Raw genomic sequence first — 23,524 nt, 5'->3', positions numbered from 1 at the left:
AGCTCCAACAGTTTAAATATGCGGCTGCACTATGGACACCACATCTGTACACATTTGCATACTACATACTCAGGGGTGACCTCTGCTGATCAGACAGCGCCCATGTCCACAACATTATTGATGGATATACTCCTCATACGCAACATAAGCAGAGGCCACTGTGAGCAACATGCTCATGGATATGTGCACACACACCACAATGAGTGGGATGTGCTTCTGGGTTACATTCCCAAACAGGACACTCACCATGCTGTGGAACATAAGTCCTCTGTACATCATGCAGGGACACTCAGTAGCACTGTTCATGTGATACCTCCCTTGGTGGTTGGGAGACACATGTAAGCCTGGGATCACTGCAGTGGCTGAACTGTGCAGTGGTGCAGGTGACACCTGGCTCTGCTTTTCACAGGACACTACCCTGGAGAAGTGCCACTAGTGTGAACACTGTAGTTGTGCTTACAAATGGACTTGACAGACTGCATAGTACCCCACTATGCACCTGTGCAGCTATTACATGTCCTTTGTGCATGGTTACTTGGTAGCCCTTCCATTTAGATTAGCTATCATGCTATTACTATGTCCCATACCTACAGGCCATATGTATCCTGTTTTAATGTACATACCAATAGACGATACCTGTGGTATGCATGATATGCCTGTTATGCTGTGTAGAATATCTGTCATATCTCCCTATAATACTATACATTACACATATTTCACATAGTATCCCATAATGCAAAGCATACTTGCTTAGCGGGACCACCTTACATATGTCATTAACGTTATTTACCCATACACATGCGTGCTGTGACAGTATATCAACATATACTATCCCCTGCTATGGCACGTCCTTGTTGGATATACCCTACCACTGACGGCGGGTTGTATGGCATTGTTCTGTTTAATGGCCTCATGTAGCATCCCTTCTGGTGTCTGTGCTGTGTACCTTGTGTCCCACTGCTGGACGCACAGATTCTACAAGCGTTAGTATGCTCAGCAAGACATCACTACATCAATACCTTTCCCCACTTTATGCACTGCGGACACGTTTAATTAATGCAAACCAGGCTATACATACAGTAAATCTAATTAATACAGATCATGCTATACATAACCTTACATATCGGGCATTCTACATACCTTATTGTCATTACAGCATTTCGTTTCTATCTCTCTCACAGTGTTTCAACTGTTTTTCGGTATGAGCATACGGTTTGAGTGTCTGGCAATTCATCCTTATATACGTCGATACCTGAAACATGTGGATTCTTCCCGCCAATTGGTATTCCTGAGTGACTAATTACTTGCATATCAGCTGTGCAGCTACTCCATTCGCCAATTACGTGGCGACAGTGGGGTATAATTGGATTCTCCACTTGGGCGTTGCCTATTTGCCCTACCTTCGGGGAGACGGTCTGTATTGTGTTTTGTTATGAGTAACTGCAACTGCTATGCATGGAGACAAGTATAGTTTGAATTCATGTCCCCCGTGGATTGTGTGTGACAGGTAGAGTATTTGGTTCAACATGTGGGTGTACCTGTCATCCCGACGTCTGTTAACGGAGTATTGCAATCAATACCTGTAACATGGCTGATTGTTCCATTATACAACGCCTGCAATTTTGCATGTTGCCTTTAATTGTGTCTCTCACATGGTATGTTGTGGGTTCTGCAGATGTAATTGACTGACTGGATGTTTGTGCTGCTATTACAGTTTGTATTGCTTTAGTTTCTAGTGTGGTGGATGTCGGTGGTTGTACGTAACATATACGGTTTGTGGGCCTTGCATTTCTACATAATCCGTATATATGTGTGTGGGCTCCGTCCCTGATTAGAAAGCTAACAGTTAGTAGACTTATGTTACGGGATTGTACTTTGGGCCATTGTTAATTGGTTTCTATATCGTCTGCAGGTGAGCTTGCTACTTGTATACCTCCGTAATTGCAGTGATATATCAGGGGATATGTGTAGGTGACAGCTATCCCTTGTATTTCTGTCCCAGATATTTGCAATCATTGTGGTTGTGTTGTTAAAAGAGCCTGTTTGCCATGGGTTGCCACGTTATCATATGGTCATTGTTGGACACTTGCGGGACACAAAGCAGTGTTTACAGGCCAACACGTAGCCATGGTCAGTACACATGTAGCACATACTTTTTTCCTCACTACATACCTATTGTTGTGACTTTGGATACTTATCATATTGCATGTAACATTTAAGTTTCTTACATACAGGCATAACTATTAAATACGACTGTTACATTATATATGGGACATATTTATGTCCTACCATCTCGAACATTTGCCCTTTGTACTGTTTTATGTCAGGACACACCTGCCCAGGGTGGGGAAGTCCCTCCTACTGTGGTACAGGTAGTAACTGTATGCCTACGGCTAGCTATACCCACACCTACCATACAGGTCTGCCTCTGACTTGGCACCAACATACACATGTTGCGGACACACACACACATTACAGTCACAAAGAAACGCACACTGCACCCTCAACGCACTTACACAGACTACGGCACACACAGACACAGTTGAACACAGTACCTATGTGGACCGCAACACCGTCAGCGGTGACTAACTGTCCCTTCATATCATCATACTATTACTCGCGGATGTACTGTTCCGGTACTGTGTTCTATTGGTCTTTCAGCCTCGTGGTTACGCATGTCGGTATGTTACACATTCCATGGTTGGCGGTATCCTATTTATTTGTACCTCCAAGATGTTATGAATGTCGTTGAACTATCTATCATATTTGCAGATATCGCTGAATCCATTTATATCACCATATATCCCTCTATTGCCCTTTCTATCTGTATTATATATATGCATATGTGTACATATATATCTATATATATATATATATATATATATATATATATATATATATATATATATATATATATCTGGCGGGGAACATGACAGGCACACAGCACCACCATATGCTGTAAGACTCATGCACTGTTCAGGTGTTGGCATTCCGTGTTGCACTGGCTGTTGTGTTTACAGTGTTTGAGGGCTGCCTATGTAGGAGTCACACATTGGGCCACCTATACATTACAATTTACAGGTGGTCATGTTTGTGTGCCATCCATTTTACTGGGTGTGCAGGTGGAGAGGTGTCAGTCTGTAGGGGCCTACACGGTCAGTGTATGTGCTATACGTTCCCTCTTTGCCAAGGCGTAGGCATATTGGACATGCCTCCGTCTGCCTACTGGGGCTGGCACAGTGTGTTCATGGTCTGAATCCCTCTGTGCCTGTACTGGCCTTGGCAATTGCGGTGGGCTATGAGGGCCTTCACCATTTTGTCCCTGCTGCAGCTGCTTCCGCAGGATCATATTATGTAGCATGGCACATACTATGACAATGTGGGCACATGTGCCTGGAGAGTACTGCAAGGCTCCACCAGATGTATCCAAGCACCGGAACCGTGATTTCAGCATCCCGAGCACACGCTCTAGGATGATTCTGGTTTGTGTGTGTGCCTCATTATGGAGTTCTTGCATGGGTGTGTGTGCATTTCTGATGGGAGTCATCATCCACGGCTCCAGTGCATAGCCAGCATCCCCCACGAGATGGCCATGTTGGATGTCCCCCCTGACAAATACCTGATACAGCTGTGAGGCATGCCAGATATGGGAGTCATGGTAGCTTCCAGGGCTGCCAGCACACACATCCATGATAATGCCCTGGGCATTGCACACGACCTGGCTGTTGATGGAGTGGAATCCCTTGTGGTTTATGTAGCGCATACCCTGCTCACTGGGTGGTGACTTGATTTGTATGTGCATGCAGTCTATCGCACCCAGTACCTCCAGGTATTGTGCCACACGGTAGAAGTGATGCATATTGCTGGCAAACTCCTCCTGAGTTCTGGGGAAGTATATCTGCTCATTGACATGTGGTAACATGGCATCCAGGAACTGGTGTAGTACCCTGGATGCTGATGCCTGTGAGATACCCATTATATCTCCAGTCGGCCTTTGAAAGGTACCTGTGGCCAGTATTTGCAGGCTTACACATACCTTCGTGTCCACTGGTATGGGTTCCCCTCTGTTGTTTCTGGTTCTCAGGCGTGGCCGGCACAGCTCCACTATTTGCAGTAAGATGTCCCTGTCCACCCTGTAATGCTCTATCTCCAGGTCATGTAGCCCCTGGTAGGTTACCCTTGGTCTGAACACTCTCCTTCTCCTCCGAGGCCTGCGGTGGTTGTCGGCATCATCCTCCACAACACCGTCAGTCTCTAACACATGCTGATGAATCACAGCTATGGCAGCTCCCAACATGTACATTTTAAAAGTTCCCCATGTGTTTACACCTATGGTGCGGTGTTTGGGAATACACAGGTGTGTGTTGGGTGCTTACACACTTTATACTATTGTGCTGTGAACACCGATGATGTCATAGGGTGTGTATGTACGTTCGTAGCTACAGGTTATGTTATGTGTTTTACTGCCGGAACTACTATTGTGGTGCCTTTGGTGTTGAATTACATTTGCCTGCCGTGGATTACCTCTTGACCTTCCCTTTACATTTCTGCATGTTGCACCTACCATTTTCTGGCGTGCATCCTGCAGCCTACTTTCATCTGTGCTTTCCTGGACCTGGCGTATCTTGCGTTATGTGTGCTACTGCCAGTCTGCTGTCGGTTTGCTTTGCTCTGCTGTGTCAGGTCTCCTATCTTTGCAATCCAATACCTCCCCTCCTTTCTTTGCATGCACATGCCTCCCCTATCCTGTTTTGCAGGTTTCTGCAAGCGTACTTGTCAGCTGCCGTCAATTGGCCTTCGTGGGTTGATTGGTGTTGATTGCTCATTAATACTCCAATTACCCTACTTCCGCATTTCCTTTTCTTCCCCTGACCTTCCTGTTTCTGCTATTGTTCGCAGCGCGTGCATCTGATTACTGGGTTTTGGGCACGTTTTCATCCTCGTACACATGTGCTTTTGGCCACCATGTGTGCTCTCAGCTAAACGATTCCTCCCCACCCCTAACCTGCAGCTTTGCTTAGCAACGGACAGGCCAGATTTGCAATGCTCTAATGTGCTTAGTGCTACAGTGGCACACCCCTCTGCTGATGTCATGTATCTCCTCTGAGCCACTCCTTGGTGTTATACCACTGTGCCGTATGGTACAACCTTCCTCCGGCGGGACATTTGCGATTCAGTATTATCTGCCTCATTTGCATGGCATTGACTACTAATTCATAGTTACCGCGCCGAACACTACCGCAAGCCCTTAGCAACCCTTGCACCTTGGTTGTGGTGTTCCATGCCTACCATTGTGTGTTATGCTGTAAACCTGCTTTCTATTATGTTGCGATTTTATGACATTTTTATATTATTTCTTTATGTTACGGCTTCCGCACACATGCCCTGCGGTTCTGCTGTTTGTTACTGTGGACATGACATTAAATGTTGTTATTTACGTGTTATGCATCTTTTCTTATGCCATTGGCTGTGTATTTCACCATTGGCATAGGTTCACGTTGTGATACCTGGGTCTGGCCCTCTTCCATAGCTCCGATGTTATGTTTGGGAAAATGTAAACCATGTTTTTTGGTTTACATTTCCGTGGGCTTACGCTACGCCTGCACCACTTCATGAATCGCTATATGCCTTCATTTGCATGGTGCAACATTGATCATGGGGTGATTTGCATACCTACGCCGGGGGCTGCACAGATCTGGCGTACGCCGGTAGTGCACGTGGAACTGGATCGTACCTGAATCGCTCAGCGGCCATATTTGGTGTTATAACGCCTACGCTATGCGTGTGCCTGGCGCAAGTTTCATGATTCCCGGGGCTGGTGTATTCCTTGCATTAAGTCACAGCTGCCAGTGCAGTTCTTTCTGTTCTAAAAAAACAGTTCCCATGGGGGCACCCCCCCTAGGATATATCAGTAGTTGCTCAAGTACTACAAATTTAAATGTATGCCCTGGGAAATTAGTGATGTGTTTCACTAGAGCATTAGTATAAGTTTTTCTATGAATGTCATATAAATGCTCCCGCATTCGTCCCCTGAGTATCCGCTCCATTGTGCCCCCATAGAAACTGTAGCATTCTTGGCAAAGAGACAAATACACCACACCCCTGTTAGAACAGCTGTATTTCCTAGTTACAGCAAATCTTTCCTTCTTCACATAGAAATGGTCATTACAAGTATGTGATCTCAACAATTATATGCACCACATCTACGCATTCCAGGTATTTTTTCTGCTCTATATCAAATTTCATAGTTTCAAAATACTTTTTAAATGCCACTCCTCTACTTAAGATGACAGCAAGTCTCTCTTCCAGCTTTTTCCTCCATTCCAGGTTGTCATTTGTAATGGTCCAATTCTTAGATAGAATACTTTTAAAATTTGCCCAATCGAGTGAGTAAGTGGTAATGATACTACACTTGAAATTTGAAAAATATGACTCAAGACAATTCCCATGGTTCCGAGGAACTGTGAAACTGAGGGATGGACACAAAATGGGAAATGGCCCACAGGCAGAGCACCTCAGCCCTGAGCTACCCTCTTTGGAGTATAAAACTCTTTGGTGATTTGATAAACTGAGGTACAAACAATAAATAGGGTGGGAGCCATGGCTGAGGAGACAATACCAGTAGCAGCAGTCCACAGGAGGATGAAGGAATACCCTGCAGAACAAGAAAACCTGGAGGAACTGGGGAGTGCTTGTAATGTCTCTAAGGATGTATGCCTTAGCACTGTTGCTATGGTGACTTTAAAGTATTTAACTTCTGCTCCATGGATATTGATCAGTCTCATGCTAAGCTTTTATCTAAGGGCTTTTCTTTTGTTATGAGTCAGGGGACTAGTATTGTCAATGTATTAATTGATTTAAAACAATGTACTCAATAAACTAACCCTACTGTTAATGACTTAAGACTACCTAGTACTTTAGTACTTGTAACCCACCCCTCCACCCCATGCTGCAAGCCTTTGAAAGTATTTATGATTCAGAACTAAGATCCACAATAGGCCTGCAGGCGAATAGGGGTAATTTGGATTCTATCTTGAATAAGCAGGAACTTGAAACATTAAAGAAATTAAGGGTTACATTGGTGGATTGTTTGTGGATGTTCTTGCAGCCTTCTGTATTTCTTCCTCATTTTATATCTTTACCAAGTTAATTTTAACATTATAGGGAGATAGTTAAATCCATAGAAGCAATAATGTGTAATTGGGTAGTCTGTATAAAGAAACATCTGTGAGATTCACTGTTAGAATGTGCAGAAGTATGGATATATCTTGTGATTTATGTTCTCATTAAGAGAAAGAGCAGGTTCTCTGCTAAATTAACACTGACTGTAATGTAATGCACAGGAAGTACCTTTAGTTTTATAGAAGGTCAAAACTAGAAATTATAAAGTTTCACACTGACACACACACACACACACACACACACACACACACACACACACACACACACACACACACACAGTGTCCATCTCTGAGATATAGTTGTTATTCATAGCAGCAGCATGAAATTGGATAACAGGTAATTAGAATTTTAGAAACAGTTTGTGTACAATTAAAATTAAGGGTCAATGTGAAATTGCGTGAAAGGATATATATTTATATATACAGGGAGAGAGAGATGGAGAGAGAATGGGGTAAAAAAGAAGCCTGTTGAGGTTAATGTTACTTATGCTGAATGTTGTAATATAAAACTGTTATAACATATTAGAAGAGTCCTTGATGTGGGTTTATTTGTCTGTCATGATGTCTACCGTAAATTATTTGGTATTCACTGATAAAAGGAATAAATAGAAAGTACAAATTCTAAGCAAACTAGAAAATCAATTAGAAAATGTGGGTTTACATTTAAATAGTGAAAAATATAAGCCCTGAGAGACAACATCATTATAGGTAGAATGCAATTTTTCCAAAATAAGTTTTTAAACTGGGCACTGAGTTTGTAAAGAAGGAAATAAAGAATTGTAGAATAATGTATTATTAAAATTATATAAAATCATGACCATGGATATAACATTTGCACTTACTTTTTGGCAAAATATGAACCTAGTAAATTATATTCTAGTAGGACAATTGGCTTATTTTGGAGCTGTGTTTACTCTACAACTGCTAAAGAAGCAGAATTATCAAGTATTAATTTTACATCAGTATGGACTTTAAGAATAAACTCAGTATAGAGATTTCTCTTGCAAAATGACTGCAATCAAAAGTGAATTTAGATTGATTAATCCAGTTGTATTCATTGCATAACTGAATTTGTACTGGATTGGGAAACTGTTAAAAAAAGTACTATACCTTTTTACTAACGCTGATATTTTAAAAAAGGATTATTTTATGGGAGTGTTAGAAAAAAAGGATGAGCAGATATAGTTAAGTATGTTATAAATGAATCTAAGAAAAGATTATATTATAGTGAATAAGGATCAAACATGTTCTGTGAAATAAAAATATTGTATAATATTGTTATGCAATAACCCTATATAATATTTTCATGAAAAATTAAATATTGTTAAATCTGTTCAAGGGCAGATTCTCAAAAACATAGTTAAGTGCTAATATTTTTGTGACGAAAAAATCCTGATAAATTACCAACCAGTAAAACCAACAAGAAATGCAAAGAAATGGAAAATAAATTGTGTAAAACTTGTAAAACAGCAGAGACAAATCACGATGTTTTTAGAATGCATGAAAGTAAAGAAAGTATGTCAAATGTTACAAAAAGAATAGGCAAGCAGGCACCTGAAGTATGTTACTGCAGATATAACACTGTATGTGGTTTGGATGGATTAGAAAATAAGTAGCTGAATGTGTAGGTATAATATACTTTTTATCACATGTTTGCTTTCTTTGGAATAGTTCTTTAACAAGGAATGGGATGTGCAGATTATGATGGATGAATTAAGAAATGGATATGAGAAACAAGGTGGCGAGGATAAACAAAGAATCAAAATGTGGTACAGAAATACTAGTGTGAAATGCATAATGTATATATAGATATAGACATATATATATATATATATATATATATATATATATATATATATATATATATATATATATATATATATATATATATATATATATATATATATATATATATATATATATATATATAAAACAAAATACCTTGGAAGCTGACACAATAAGGATACTGAGACCAATAGTTCAAATCAGAAATTCCTTCTTCATTAAAAACTACTTTGATACAAACAATCCACAAGATAAAATCTAAAACAGTCTGAAAAATATGAAATATTAAGTGCTTTTGTTAGTTAAAATAGCATCAACCAGTCGACCTTCATCAGAATAATGGCCCTTGTCTTCATTTCAGAAAAGTAAATTTATTTATTGACATTTGATTACTGGGAAAGTCTGAATGAGTAGAAGCCCATTTTCAGTGGAGGCCCAGGGAGAAAAGCTCCAAATTATTGTAAAACATTTTAAGAACAAAAGAACAATAATTTTACAATCTTCAAAAATAACACAAAACATCTGCCGTTTAAATAATTATAACAAATTAGGCATAATATAAAAACATTGGTTAAAAATCCATGCAAAATATATGACAATCATTTAATATTTAGAGAAATTTTAGGCAGTTTGTAGAGAAATCAAGGTAAGTTAGTCTAATACAAATAGGAATTGCAATATGAAGTGAGGGAAAAACAGGCTTATGGTATATTTAGAGAGTAATTCAAGGAAGAGAATTAGACATCAGTAAGGAAGTGAGTGACGAAGGGAGATCAAGGAACTATAAGGAATGAAAAGATACCAGATCACGTTTAGTGATATAGTTTCTCCTGGATTTGAGCAAGAACAGATGCATATTTTAGCTAGGAAGTCTTTCATAGTGGTTTTGAAAGATGGGAGGGACTATATAGACCAGATGGATATAAGTAAGGAGTTTTAGGCCTTAGCTACCTTGTATGAGTACAGACAATGCTCAACAGATTTGCTAGGTTTATAGACAAACAGGAGTTTTTGGTCACTGGATTGCAATGACTGACTGGGAACATAGTTTTGTATAATTTTTTTAGTAATGGACAGGTAGATGGATGCTGGATACTTTTATAGGCGGTAAGAAATTGTCTATATTTTAGTTGATGAGGCAGTTCTAACCAATTTAGGATTTTCAGTGCTATACAGTATTGGGTTCTGAATGGGGTATGTGCTGCAAATTTATCAACTTTGTTATAGCATTGTTCAAGTTTTAATTATTATGAAGCCTGGAGGTTAGTAAGGATGGGAGTACCATAAAGAAGAGCAGGGAGGAGATAAGTAATCATGAGTGTAGTTTCAGTTCATAGGTTCATAGGTAGGGGCTAGGCTATTCGCCCAAGGGACTAAGTAAGCATAACCAACAAGGTTACCTGGCTTACACAACCCAAGAAAATTATTTTCCTGTGCACCTGTTGAGCAGAGCCACAGAAGTGATCCCCGGGGTTTATTTCCTATTTCCCATTCACTTATCAAGATTTTTCTTGAAGAGTGCTAATGAGTAGCTTTGCTTGACATAGATGGGTAGCTTGTTCCAGAGTATGGGAAGTCTCTGGGACAGGAATTTATCCCTCCAGCATGTCTTGTTTATTGTGCTGACAAGGTTTAGGTCGTTAGAGCATGTAGCTCGGAGGGACTGAGATTTCTTTAGGTGCAGCATGTCCAACAGCTCTGGGTTTGACATAGCTTTATATGTTAGGCCAAGATCACCTTGGAGTAGGCGATATGCTATGGAGTAAAGCTAAGCTGGAGTTTTTTGAGTCGGTCAGTGTAGGGCATCTGTTTGAAGCCAGTAATCCTCTTTGTGAGGTACTTCTGTGGCCTTTCCAGCTGCTGCAGATGTCTTGTTAGGTACATTCCAAAAGGGGCATTGTATTCTATAATGGGTCTGAGTGTCAAGTAGAGGGGAACAATGACCTCTTTTTTTTCCTAGATGAGAACCCGTTTGTGATGAGGTGTGCCATGTAGAAGGGTTTTCTGACTACTGCGGTGATGTGATTATCAAAGGAGAGACTACTGTCCACCTCCCCAGGTCTCTTATCACACATTTTGCATTAAGTAGACTGCCGCCTATGTGGTAGTTCATGGGTACAGAGTTTTCACCAAAGGGGATGACAATGCACTTTTTGGCATTGAGCTTGAGACCATGGCTCTGATACCAGACATCTATCTCAGTGAGGCCCTTCTGTAGGATGTCTACATCATTTGGAGACTCAATTATGGCTCCTAGTTTGCAGTCATCTGCAATCCTCATTAGCCAGAGGCCTTCTGTGTTAGCCTGTACTTCAGAGAAGTAGATACCAAACAGGAGATGTCCCAGGACTGAACCCTGTGGTACTCAGAGGTTGATAGGTTCATAGGCTGGTACCAGGCTATTGGCCCTAGGGCCTATATAAGCCTAGCCATAACAATTCCCTGGCTATTTCTTCCCACACTATTTACTTCCCTGGACCCCTGTCTATCAGGGCAACTGACGTGATCCCCAGAGTGAATTTCCTTTCTCCCATCCAATCATCCAGGTTTTCTTTTGAAGAGGGCTAAAGAGGCACTCTGCTTGACATGTATGGGCAGTCTCTTTCAGAGTCTGGGGAGTCTCTGGGTCAGGAACCTATCCCTCCAGCATGTTTTGTATTAGACAAGTCCATAAATAAGGAAGAGACTAGTTTTCCATTATCTCTAGCTTTATTGACAGTAGCTATATAGGCTAGAAGGGCAGTGATAGTATTATGGGAAGGACGGAATCCATGTTGTGTAGATAATGAGTTCTTCCTGTAGGAGACAGACTAGCAATTGTTTTTGAATACATTTCTCAAGTATTTTGGATAGGGGAGATATGATTGTTATGGATCTAGTTGTTAATGCCTGTTGAATTTCTTCATTGTGCAGGGGGGATAATGTGTGGCTTTTTCTAGAGAGAGAGAATGTGGGATTCCTAGATTATCCTATTTATAAGGATTGAGAGAGGGTATTTTAGATACTCACTTGGAAGGTCATCAGCTGAAAAACAGCACGGTTTGAGTTTGTTTAAGAGTAGTTTTATATAGGATGTGGGCACAGGTTTGAGGGTGAAAGTGGATGTGGTGTTATGTGGCTGTTGAGCAGGATTGGGATTAGATGTTGAGGAGTCCTTAGTTACAAATGCGATACACACTATAAAATAATAATAATATGTTATCTAGATAGTGTTTAGTTACACTGGAAGCTTTAGGAGACGGGAATTGCCTAAATAGGCACTATGGGGAGAGACAAGGACTTAGACAATATACAAAAGGCTTGGGAGGATAGGTGCAGTCAGTCCTTTGGAAAGTAGCAAGGACTGTGTGCCACCTCCTCCCAGGCTGATATATATTGTACCCCAAATGATATGAGAAGCTAAGCCAATTGTAGTATGCTTCCACTTAATCACTTGTTCAATTTAATAATGAGTGTGTGAGTTTGTACAATCCATCAAAGTGCTAAGCAGAAGACCCTAACTACTTGTTTTTCCTAAGGTAAATTGAGGCAAGCAACAGAAAGATGGTGCCATGTAATTGTAATTGGGAGTTGGGAAAAGGCATTGTACATATTGTAAAAAAAACTGTGCTTCTAAGATGATATATTGACTTGTAGGTGAGTTTGGCATAATGGGTAAGGTCTTCACCTTACAGACACAGGGGATAAAGTTTCATTCTGACCTAATGTCATTGGCTAGGCCTGGACTAGACCTTCAGGGAAGTTAGCATAGTACTCACCTATAAACTTGTTTGTATGGTGTATGCAGTTGGAAATTTAACATTATTAATTAATTTATCTGACTTTTGATAGTTAGGGGCAGTAATTATTCTGTAAGAATGAGCTAAGGAACTTGTCTATATCTTAGATCAGGCCTGTCCAACCTTAGGTAATCCGAGGGCCGCATTTAAAAAAAAAAGATATATCGGAGGGCCACATGCACAATAAATACAATACATATATTGAAATTACCTGGTGAGTCATACCATTAGTTAGGTTTAGGAAGCACTTTGACAATTTCATAAGAAGGAGAAGTCATGGTGCATATAAAACTTTTTATTGAAACAGTAGACAAGATGCAGTCATTTTTTAAGAACGCATATCTTTCCATTAAGGGCCAGTTTTCTAGCTGTAGTAAATAAAATATTAATCCTGCTGACATTTAACCCTCATAACACAGTTGTTAACAGTATCAGTGTCTGCTTCTGCATGCTGACGCTTCTTGGCAGCCTCTGGCAGTGCAGCCTTAAGTCAATTCTTCACAGGTCTGAACCACTGGAAATTGGTTGATACAAATGCACAAAAAATAATCCTTTTTAGAAACAATGTCTGCTCTGGAGTGCTTATACACCTCTGTTTAAAGTTATGACAAAATCCTGTTTCCATTTGTGTCCAGCATACCTCTCAACATCTTCATTTTAATGAGAGCTCTGTGGTAGTTCAGCTTTGTTTACTAAAGTAGCTATGTCAATGTCGATACTTGTAGTTGCCAATCACAGTAAATTTGCAAGGGAATTATCTGTCAATGAACATCTGTACTTTGATTTAATGTATTTCATAGTTGAGAAAGTGCTTTCACAAAGATATTTGCTCCTGAGCATTGAGCACATCTTGAGTCTAAACTTTCACAATTTTGGGTATCTTTTTATTGGTAGTAATTTAAAAAAATCTTCCCCTTTTTCCCTTCTGTTGGTATAAAAAGGATCTGACTATAAATTGCACAATTCCAGCTGAAGGTCAGATATAACATTTTCAGTGGTGACAGTCAAGGGCTGACTAAAAATTGAAATACCTTCTTCAAGCTCCTTAAAAATCACCAAATTAATTCTCAAAATCCTCAATAATCATATCAATATACTGTACATGAGCTGAAAATATTTCCTCAAAATTCTTCATTTCTTCAAAATGTTCTTTGCAATTTGGAAATAAAAGGAAACATTATTAGCTAATGTTGATTTAAAAAGCTTCAATTTATTTTTAAAGCCATTCAAATGGCAATATAAGTTGGCAATATTCTGTTTGCCCTGCAGTTTTAAGTTCAAAGCATTCAAATGGTTAGTCATTTCTGTTATAAATTTAATATCTGATAAAAATATGGGATCTTGCATTTGATTTTCAAGTTCTGTTGTGTCAGACTTCACATCGTTTTTAAAAAAATATGGGTATTTCTTTCCGAATGGCAAAAAGCATTCCAGACATTTTCCAGCACTCAACCAGCAAATATCAGAATGAAAGAGCAAATCCCCCATATGCAGCATCCATTTCACTCAAGAAATCGCGAAACTTACGATGACAAAGATCTATTGCCTCCTCGTATAATATTAGTTATTTTTACAGCTACTTTCAGGGGATTGGCTTGACATAGAAATTTTCCACAGAGTGCTTCTTGGTGAATTATGCAATGAATTGTTGGGCAGGTAATATTATTTTGTTTCAATAGTCCACGAAAACCGCTTCCAGTCCCTGTCATAGCTTTGGCCCCATCTGTTACAATGCAGGAACATTTATCAAATCGTCCATAGTTCATAACAGACTTTTGAACTGCTTCAAAAATGTCAGTACCTTTAGTAGTCCCATGTAAAGATACAAGACTGAGGAGTTCTTCATTAAAAGTAAAGTCCTCTTGAATAGTTCGAACAAAAATTAACAGTTGACTTAAATCTGCTTGATCAGTGCTTTCATCCAGACACAATGAAAAGTATTCACATTTTGCTATTAAATCACATAACTTTTTTGCAGCATATTGATCCATGTGTTGTACGCGTCTTGCAACGGTCTGTTGAGATAATGCCACTGTTTCAAGCTTCTCAGCTAATTTTGGCTCATTAAATTGTTTTGCCATTTCACTTGCACATTTCTTCACTATCAGACAATCACTAAAAGGCTTTTTTGCTTTCGCTAACTCCAATGATACTTTGTATGAAGCAGCAAGGCTAGAACTTTGTTCAGTGCTAAGTTTTGCAAAAAAACTGGATTGCTGCATCAATTTCCTCTTATATTCTGCAATAATGGTGCATCTTGATTCTCCACTATACATATCAAATGTTTTACTGTATAATGTACTGTAGTGTCATTTCACATTATACTCTTTAGGCACTAACAAAACTTGCATGCAAACAAGACATTGAATTGTATTCCTGTTGTTTGTAATCAAATAGTCCGATTCCCATCGGCTTTAATATACTCACTTTTAATCTTCAATTTTTCTTTTCTCTTCTTAGTCATTTTTCTTTGAGGATAAGTAGCAGTAAACACAACCTCAGTATGCTGAACAAGCCAGCAACACTAATTGCACACCACAAGATTCATCCTGGAGGCCTGGAACAAAAGAGTGTACAAAACTTCTTGGCACAGACTTTTCATGCACTGGACGTCTTTCTTCAGTCTAATCTAACTGTAATACATTGAGTATGGAAAATAATGCTGTCTTAAATTCAACAATGTTCAGACACTGACACTGATAATAAAATAATTAATAAGAAGTCAAACTCCAAGTACAAGTACAAAGGGTTTAACTTTAAGAAGAAGCATAATTGGATCTTCCTGCCTTTTATTCATACAAAATGCATCTTCCACAACTACTCAAGGATAAAGAAAAACAAAGACACACTGAAGGGAACATTATTTCAAGTAATAACTGGAATCTCCTCCTGACACATCAATAGATATTTGAAAATCCTCTTCATTACCCCTTTGTCACAAGAAAAATTTCTAACACTTCCCCAAGACTACGCAAATGTCTTATGTACTTAAAGAAAAAAATAATGAGCACACCAGACGCATACCTGTCAACTGTCCCTGATTTTCAGGAACATCCCTGATTTTGACTCATTTAGCTCTGTCCCTCTTAATACCTCCTAATATTGGTGCCTTTCAGAAGAAAAGTGGTGAATTATACTTAATCAATAATGGTAATAATTAAGAGTTATAGACTTCTTTTCCTTCAGGAAATGTATATTAATTTACACTGTTATTCTATTAATGTCTTTAGTTAATATTATATAAGTAATATTTTAAAAGTGTCCCTGAATGTCCCTCATTTTTTTCTGGATTTGTCTATGATTCTGTTTACATTTTTCCCTGACTGGTTGACAGCTTATGCCACCAGAGCAAATGTTTGCATAACAACAAGTGTGCACATGGTTTTCTTTTACACTCAACAACAGGCACAACATTATTACTCAAATAACACTGCCAAATATTTTTTGGAGTGGGATTGGATCTGACACTTATACACACTGCTTTACAAATTTACATACAGGTTACTGTGATGCTCATTCAGTGTGTGAACAAGTAAGAATAATTATCTCTTAAAATAAATTGAAAGATTCAAATGCATTCCTTCTCAGTAATCAAAATAATATACAGTGGTGCTGCGGTAGCATTGTCACCTCACAGTAAGACATTGTCCTGTTCAATTCTCAGCTAGAGCGTCTTCTGTGTGGAGACATGCATGAATGAGCGTACCTTCGTCGAAGGGTGTGCGTCAGGGCCGGCAAATCGGCACGTAAAAATCTACTGCTAATTATTAGCGGACCGGAGTTCTGCTGTGGCGACGCCTAACCGGGAAAAGCCGAAAGACACAACATCAACATTCTGAAATTAAATTGTTGTCAATTGCTGCTGATGTGGTATGTGTAAAGAAAATGAAAGTCCTTGTAAAGTAAAAAATCACCAAAGTTTTAATGCAGTTGTAATCTGATTCTGTATTACCCTTCAAACTTGCTAGACAAGCAACAAGGTTACCTTTTGCTTTCTTAACTGCTCATCTGCTGCCCACTGTACGTTGGAGAAAATAACAGGACAGGTGACAATTTTACCCTCATTCCAACATTAATATTGAGGTTTATTTACAGTTACTGTACAGCGCTATGTTCGATGTGCACATTCACAGTTATTTCAGAAAGTGCCAAATGCACAGAACCAATCAGATTCCTCGCTTACTAGGACCGCTCAAGATAGAGTTTACACACGATCTGATCCATTTTTATTTAATAATGATCTGATCAATTTTTATTTAATAATGCACATTTTATGAAGGTCAGGGTGAAATATGAAGGCAAACTTGGGATGACTGACATAGTAAACCTAGAATACTTCACACAGTGTGATGTCAGTAAACCTTATTTACAGTCATCTCCAGTTTGCCTTCAGATTTCACCCTGACCTTCATAAAATGTGCGTTAAAGAAAAATGGATCAGATCATGTACCTACGTAAATGCAAGTTCTATCACAATCAGTCCTCCAAACTGGCAAAGGTAGCAGGAACAAAATGAAGGCATTAATCATTTAAATAATTTAAGTACATATATTAGGTCAGAAAAAAAGAACAATGAAGATGGTGCCATGCTGGAACACCCAGACTGTGGAGAATGAAGATGGTACCATGCTGGAACACCCAGACTGAGGAGAATGAAGATGGTACCATGCTGGAACACCCAGACTGAGGAGAATGAAGATGGTACCATGCTTGAACACCCAGACTGTGGAGAATGAAGATGGTACCATGCTGGAACACCCAGACTGTGCAGAATGAAGATGGTACCATGCTGGAACACCCAGACTGTGGAGAATGAAGATGGTACCATGCTGGAACACCCACACTGTGGAGAATGAAGATGGTATCATGCCGGAACACCCAGACTGAAGAAAATGAAGATGGTACCATGCTGGAACACCCAGACTGTGGAAAATGAAGATGGTACCATGCTGGAACACCCTGACTGTGGTGAATGAAGAGGGTACCATGCTGGAACACCCAGGCTGTGGAGAAAGAGGATGGTACCATGCTGGAACACCCAGACTGTGGAGAATGAAAATGGTACCATGCTGGAACACCCAGACTGTGGAGAATGAAGATGGTACCATGCTGGAACACCCAGACTGAGGAGAATGAAGATGGTATCATACTGGAACACCCAGACTGTATAGAATAAAGATGGTACCATGCTGGAACACCGAGACTGTGGAGAATGAAGATGGTACAATGCTGGAACACCCAGACTGAGGAGAATGAAGATGGTACCATGCTGGAACACCCAGACTGTGGAGAATGAAGATGGTACCATGCTGGAACACCCAGACTGTGGAGAATGAAGATGGTACCATGCTGGAACACCCAGACTGTGGAGAATGAAGATGGTATCATGCCGGAACACCCAGACTGAGGAGAATGAAGATGGTACCATGCTGGAACACCCAGACTGTGGAGAATGAAGATGGTACGATGCTGGAATACCCAGACTGAAGAGAATGAAGATGATGCCATGCTGGAACACCCAAACTGTGGAAAATGAAGATGGTACCATGCTGGAACACCCTGACTGTGGAGAATGAAGAGGGTACCATGCTGGAACACCCAGACTGTGGAGAATGAAGATGGTACCAAGCTGGAACACCCAGACTGTGGAGAATGAAGATGGTACCATGCTGGAACACCCAGACTGTGGAGAATGAAGATGGTACCATGCTGGAACACCCAGACTGAGGAGAATGAAGATGGTACCATGCTGGAACACCCAGACTGTGGAGAATGAAGATGGTACCATGCTGGAACACCCAGACTGTGGAGAATGAAGATGGTACCATGTTGGAACACCCAGACTGAGGAGAATGAAGATGGTACCATGTTGGAACACCCAGACTGAGGAGAATGAAGATGGTACCATGCTGGAACACCCAGACTGTGGAGAATGAAGATGGTACCATGCTGGAACACCCAGACTGTGCAGAATGAAGATGGTACCATGCTGGAACACCCAGACTGTGGAGAATGAAGATGGTATCATGCCGGAACACCCAGACTGAGGAGAATGAAGATGGTACCATGCTGGAACACCCAGACTGTGGAAAATGAAGATGGTACCATGCTGGAACACCCTGACTGTGGAGAATGAAGAGGGTACCATGCTGGAACACCCAGACTGTGGAGAATGAAGATGGTACCATGCTGGAACACCCAGACTGTGGAGAATGAAGATGGTACCATGCTGGAACACCCAGACTGTGGAGAATGAAGATGGTACCATGCTGGAACACCCAGACTGAGGAGAATGAAGATGGTACCATACTGGAACACCCAGACTGAGGAGAATGAAGATGGTACCATGCTGGAACACCCAGACTGTGGAGAATGAAGATGGTACCATGCTGGAACACCCAGACTGAGGAGAATGAAGATGGTACCATGCTGGAACACCCAGACTGTGGAGAATGAAGATGGTACCATGCTGGAACACCCAGACTGTGGAGAATGAAGATGGTACCATGCTGGAACACCCAGACTGTGGAGAATGAAGATGGTACCATGCTGGAACACCCAGACTGTGGAGAATGAAGATGGTACCATGCTGGAACACCCAGACTGTGGAGAATGAAGATGGTACCATGCTGGAACACCCAGACTGTGGAGAATGAAGATGGTACCATGCTGGTATACCCAGACTGTGGAGAATGAAGATGGTACCATGTTGGAATACCCAGACAGAGGAGAATGAAGATGGTACCATGTTGGAACACCCAGACTGAGGAGAATGAAGATGGTACCATGCTGGAACACCCAGACTGTGGAGAATGAAGATGGTACCATGCTGGAACACCCAGACTGAGGAGAATGAAGATGGTACCATACTGGAACACCCAGACTGTAGAGAATGAAGATGGTACCATGCTGGAACACCCAGACTGTGGAGAATGAAGATGGTACCATGCTGGAACACCCAGACTGTGGAGAATGAAGATGGTACCATGCTGGAACACCCAGACTGAGGAGAATGAAGATGGTACCATGCTGGAACACCCAGACTGTGGAGAATGAAGATGGTACCATGCTGGAACACCCAGACTGTGGAGAATGAAGATGGTACCATGCTGGAACACCCAGACTGTGGAGAATGAAGATGGTACCATGCTGGAACACCCAAACTGTGGTGAATGAAGATGGTACCATGCTGGAATACCCAGACTGAGAAGAATAAAGATGGTACCATGCTGGAACACCCAAACTGTGGAGAATGAAGATGATACCATTCTGGAATACCCAGACTGTGGAGAATAAAGATGGTACCATGCTGGAACACCCAGACTGTGGGGAATGAAGATGGTACCATGCTGGAATACCCAGACTGAGGAGAATGAAGATGGTACCATGCTGGAACACCCAGACTGAGGAGAATGAAGATGCTACCATGCTGGAACACCCAAACTGTGGAGAATGAAGATGGTACCACGCTGGAACACCCAGACTGAGGAGAATGAAGATGGTACCATGCTGGAACACCTAGACTGTGGAGAATGAAGATGGTACCATGCTGGAACACCCAGACCATGGAGAATGATGATGGTACCATGCATGAACACCCAGACTGAGGAGAATGAAGATGGTACCATGCTGGAACACCCAGACTGTGGAGAATGAAGATGGTACCATGCTGGAACACCCAGACTGAGGAGAATGAAGATGGTACCATGCTGGAACACCCAGACTGAGGAGAATGAAGATGGTACCATGCTGGAACACCCAGACTTTGGAGAATGAAGATGGTACCATGCTGGAACACCCAGACTGAGGAGAATGAAGATGGTACCATGCTGGAATACCCAGACTGTGGAGAATGAAGATGGTACCATGTTGGAACACCCAGACTGTGGAGAATGAAGATGGTACCATGCTGGAACACCCAGACTGTGGAGAATGAAGATGGTACCATGCTGGAACACCCAGACTGTGGAGAATGAAGATGGTATCATGCCGGAACACCCAGACTGAGGAGAATGAAGATGGTACCATGCTGGAACACCCAGACTGTGGAAAATGAAGATGGTACCATGCTGGAACACCCTGACTGTGGAGAATGAAGAGGCCATGCTGGAACACCCAGACTGTGGAGAATGAAGATGGTACCATGCTGGAACACCCAGACTGTGGAGAATGAAGATGGTACCATGCTGGAAGACCCAGACTGTGGAGAATGAAGATGGTACCATGCTGGAACACCCAGACTGAGGAGAATGAAGATGGTACCATACTGGAACACCCAGACTGTAGAGAATGAAGATGGTACCATGCTGGAACACCCAGACTGAGGAGAATGAAGATGGTACCATGCTGGAACACCCAGACTGTGGAGAATGAAGATGGTACCATGCTGGAACACCCAGACGGTGGAGAATGAACATGGTACCATGCTGGAACACCCAGACTGTGGAGAATGAACATGGTACCATGCTGGAACACCCAGACTGTGGAGAATGAAGATGGTACCATGCTGGAACACCCAGACTGTGGAGAATGAAGATGGTACCATGCTGGAACACCCAAACTGTGGAGAATGAAGATGGTACCATTCTGGAATACCCAGACTGTGGAGAATGAAGATGGTACCATGCTGGAACACCCAGACTGTGGGGAATGAAGATAGTACCATGCTGGAATACCCAGACTGAGGAGAATGAAGATGGTACCATGCTGGAACACCCAGACTGAGGAGAATGAAGATGGTGCCATGCTGGAACACCCAGACTGTGGAGAATGAAGATGGTACCACGCTGGAACACCCAGACTGAGGAGAATGAAGATGGTACCATACTGGAACACCCAGACTGTAGAGAATGAAGATGGTACCATGCTGGAACACCCAGACTGTGGAGAATGAAGATGGTGCCATGCTGGAACACCCAGACTGTGGAGAATGAAGATGGTACCATGCTGGAACACCCAGACAGAGGAGAATGAAGATTGTACCATGCTGGAACACCCAGACTGTGGAGAATGAAGATGGTACCATGCTGGAACACCCAGACTGTGGAGAATGAAGATGGTACCATGCTGGAACACCCAGACTGTGGAAAATGAAGATGGTACCATGCTGGAACACCCAGACAGTGGAGAATGAAGATGGTACCATGCTGGAACACCCAGACTGTGGAGAATGAAGATGGTACCATGCTGGAACACCCAAACTGTGGTGAATGAAGATGGTACCATGCTGGAATACCCAGACTGAGAAGAATAAAGATGGTACCATGCTGGAACACCCAAACTGTGGAGAATGAAGATGGTACCATGCTGGAATACCCAGACTGAGGAGAATGAAGATGGTACCATGCTGGAACACCCAGACTGAGGAGAATGAAGATGCTACCATGCTGGAACACCCAAACTGTGGAGAATGAAGATGGTACCACGCTGGAACACCCAGACTGAGGAGAATGAAGATGGTACCATGCTGGAACACCTAGACTGTGGAGAATGAAGATGGTACCATGCTGGAACACCCAGACCATGGAGAATGATGATGGTACCATGCATGAACACCCAGACTGAGGAGAATGAAGATGGTACCATGCTGGAACACCCAGACTGTGGAGAATGAAGATGGTACCATGCTGGAACACCCAGACTGAGGAGAATGAAGATGGTACCATGCTGGAACACCCAGACTGAGGAGAATGAAGATGGTACCATGCTGGAACACCCAGACTGTGGAGAATGAAGATGGTACCATGCTGGAACACCCAGACTGAGGAGAATGAAGATGGTACCATGCTGGAATACCCAGACTGTGGAAAATGAAGATGGTACCATGCTGGAACACCCAGACTGAGGAGAATGAAGATGGTACCATGCTGGAACACCCAGACTGAGGAGAATGAAGATAGTACCATGCTGGAATACCCAGACTGTGGAGAATGAAGATGGTACCATGTTGGAACACCCAGACTTAGGAGAATGAAGATGGTACCATGTTGGAACACCCAGACTGAGGAGAATGAAGATGGTACCATGCTGGAACACCCAGACTGTGGAGAATGAAGATGGTACCATGTTGGAACACCCAGACTGAGGAGAATGAAGATGGTACCATGTTGGAACACCCAGACTGTGGAGAATGAAGATGGTACCATGCTGGAATACCCAGACTGTGGAGAATGAAGATGGTACCATGCTGGAATACCCAGACTGTGGAGAATGAAGATGGTACCATGTTGGAACACCCAGACTGAGGAGAATGAAGATGGTACCATGCTGGAACACCCAGTCTGAGGAGAATGAAGATGGTACCATGCTGGAACACCCAGATTGTGGAGAATGAAGATGGTACCATGCTGGAACACCCAGACTGAGGAGAATGAAGATAGTACCATGCTGGAACACCCTGACTGTGGAGAATGAAGATGGTACCATGCTGGAACACCCAGACTGAGGAGAATGAAGATGGTACCATGCTGGAACACCCAGACTGTGGAGAATGAAGCTGGTACCATGCTGGAATAGCCAGACTGAGGAGAATGAAGATGGTACCATGCTGGAATACCCAGACTGAGGAGAATGAAGATGGTACCATGCTGGAACACCCAGACTGAGGAGAATGAAGATGGGCACCCTGATGTGACAGATGTTGGACTTTGGGGGGGACAAAAGAGATTGGGAAAAAAATTAACATCCTCTTTTTAATCATTTTTTTCAACAATTCACATTCACAGTGAGATAAAATAAATTGTTCAAGTTGGGAACATCATGCAAATATACTGTCACATG

The 23,524-nt window shown here is 41.7% G+C and overlaps 1 protein-coding gene across 1 annotated transcript; it reads right to left on the bottom strand.

Moving 5' to 3' along the window:
• Positions 1 to 14,207: 14,207 nt before the first annotated feature.
• Positions 14,208 to 14,736, bottom strand: LOC122797322 (general transcription factor II-I repeat domain-containing protein 2-like). Its single transcript, XM_044066140.1, has 2 exons — positions 14,326 to 14,736; positions 14,208 to 14,291 (listed from the first exon to the last, which is right to left on the bottom strand). The coding sequence occupies exons 1-2, from the start codon at positions 14,734 to 14,736 to the stop codon at positions 14,208 to 14,210; spliced, it is 495 nt and encodes a 164-aa protein (XP_043922075.1).
• Positions 14,737 to 23,524: the final 8,788 nt, after the last annotated feature.

Source organism: Protopterus annectens, chromosome 3.part0, assembly GCF_019279795.1.
Source record: "Protopterus annectens isolate FY-2018-M chromosome 3.part0, PAN1.0, whole genome shotgun sequence".
Classification (NCBI taxonomy): domain Eukaryota; kingdom Metazoa; phylum Chordata; order Ceratodontiformes; family Protopteridae; genus Protopterus; species Protopterus annectens.
This window is presented reverse-complemented; position numbering and strand designations above follow the sequence as displayed.

Excerpts from the sequence above, each read along its gene's own strand:
- LOC122797322 (XM_044066140.1), bottom strand. The coding sequence starts at position 14,736 with ATGGATCAATATGCTGCAAAAAAGTTATGTGATTTAATAGCAAAATGT. Across the intron at positions 14,292-14,325 it reads GTCAAGCCAATCCCCTGAAA|GCAATAGATCTTTGTCATCG; the intron begins GTAGCTGTAAAA and ends TTATACGAGGAG.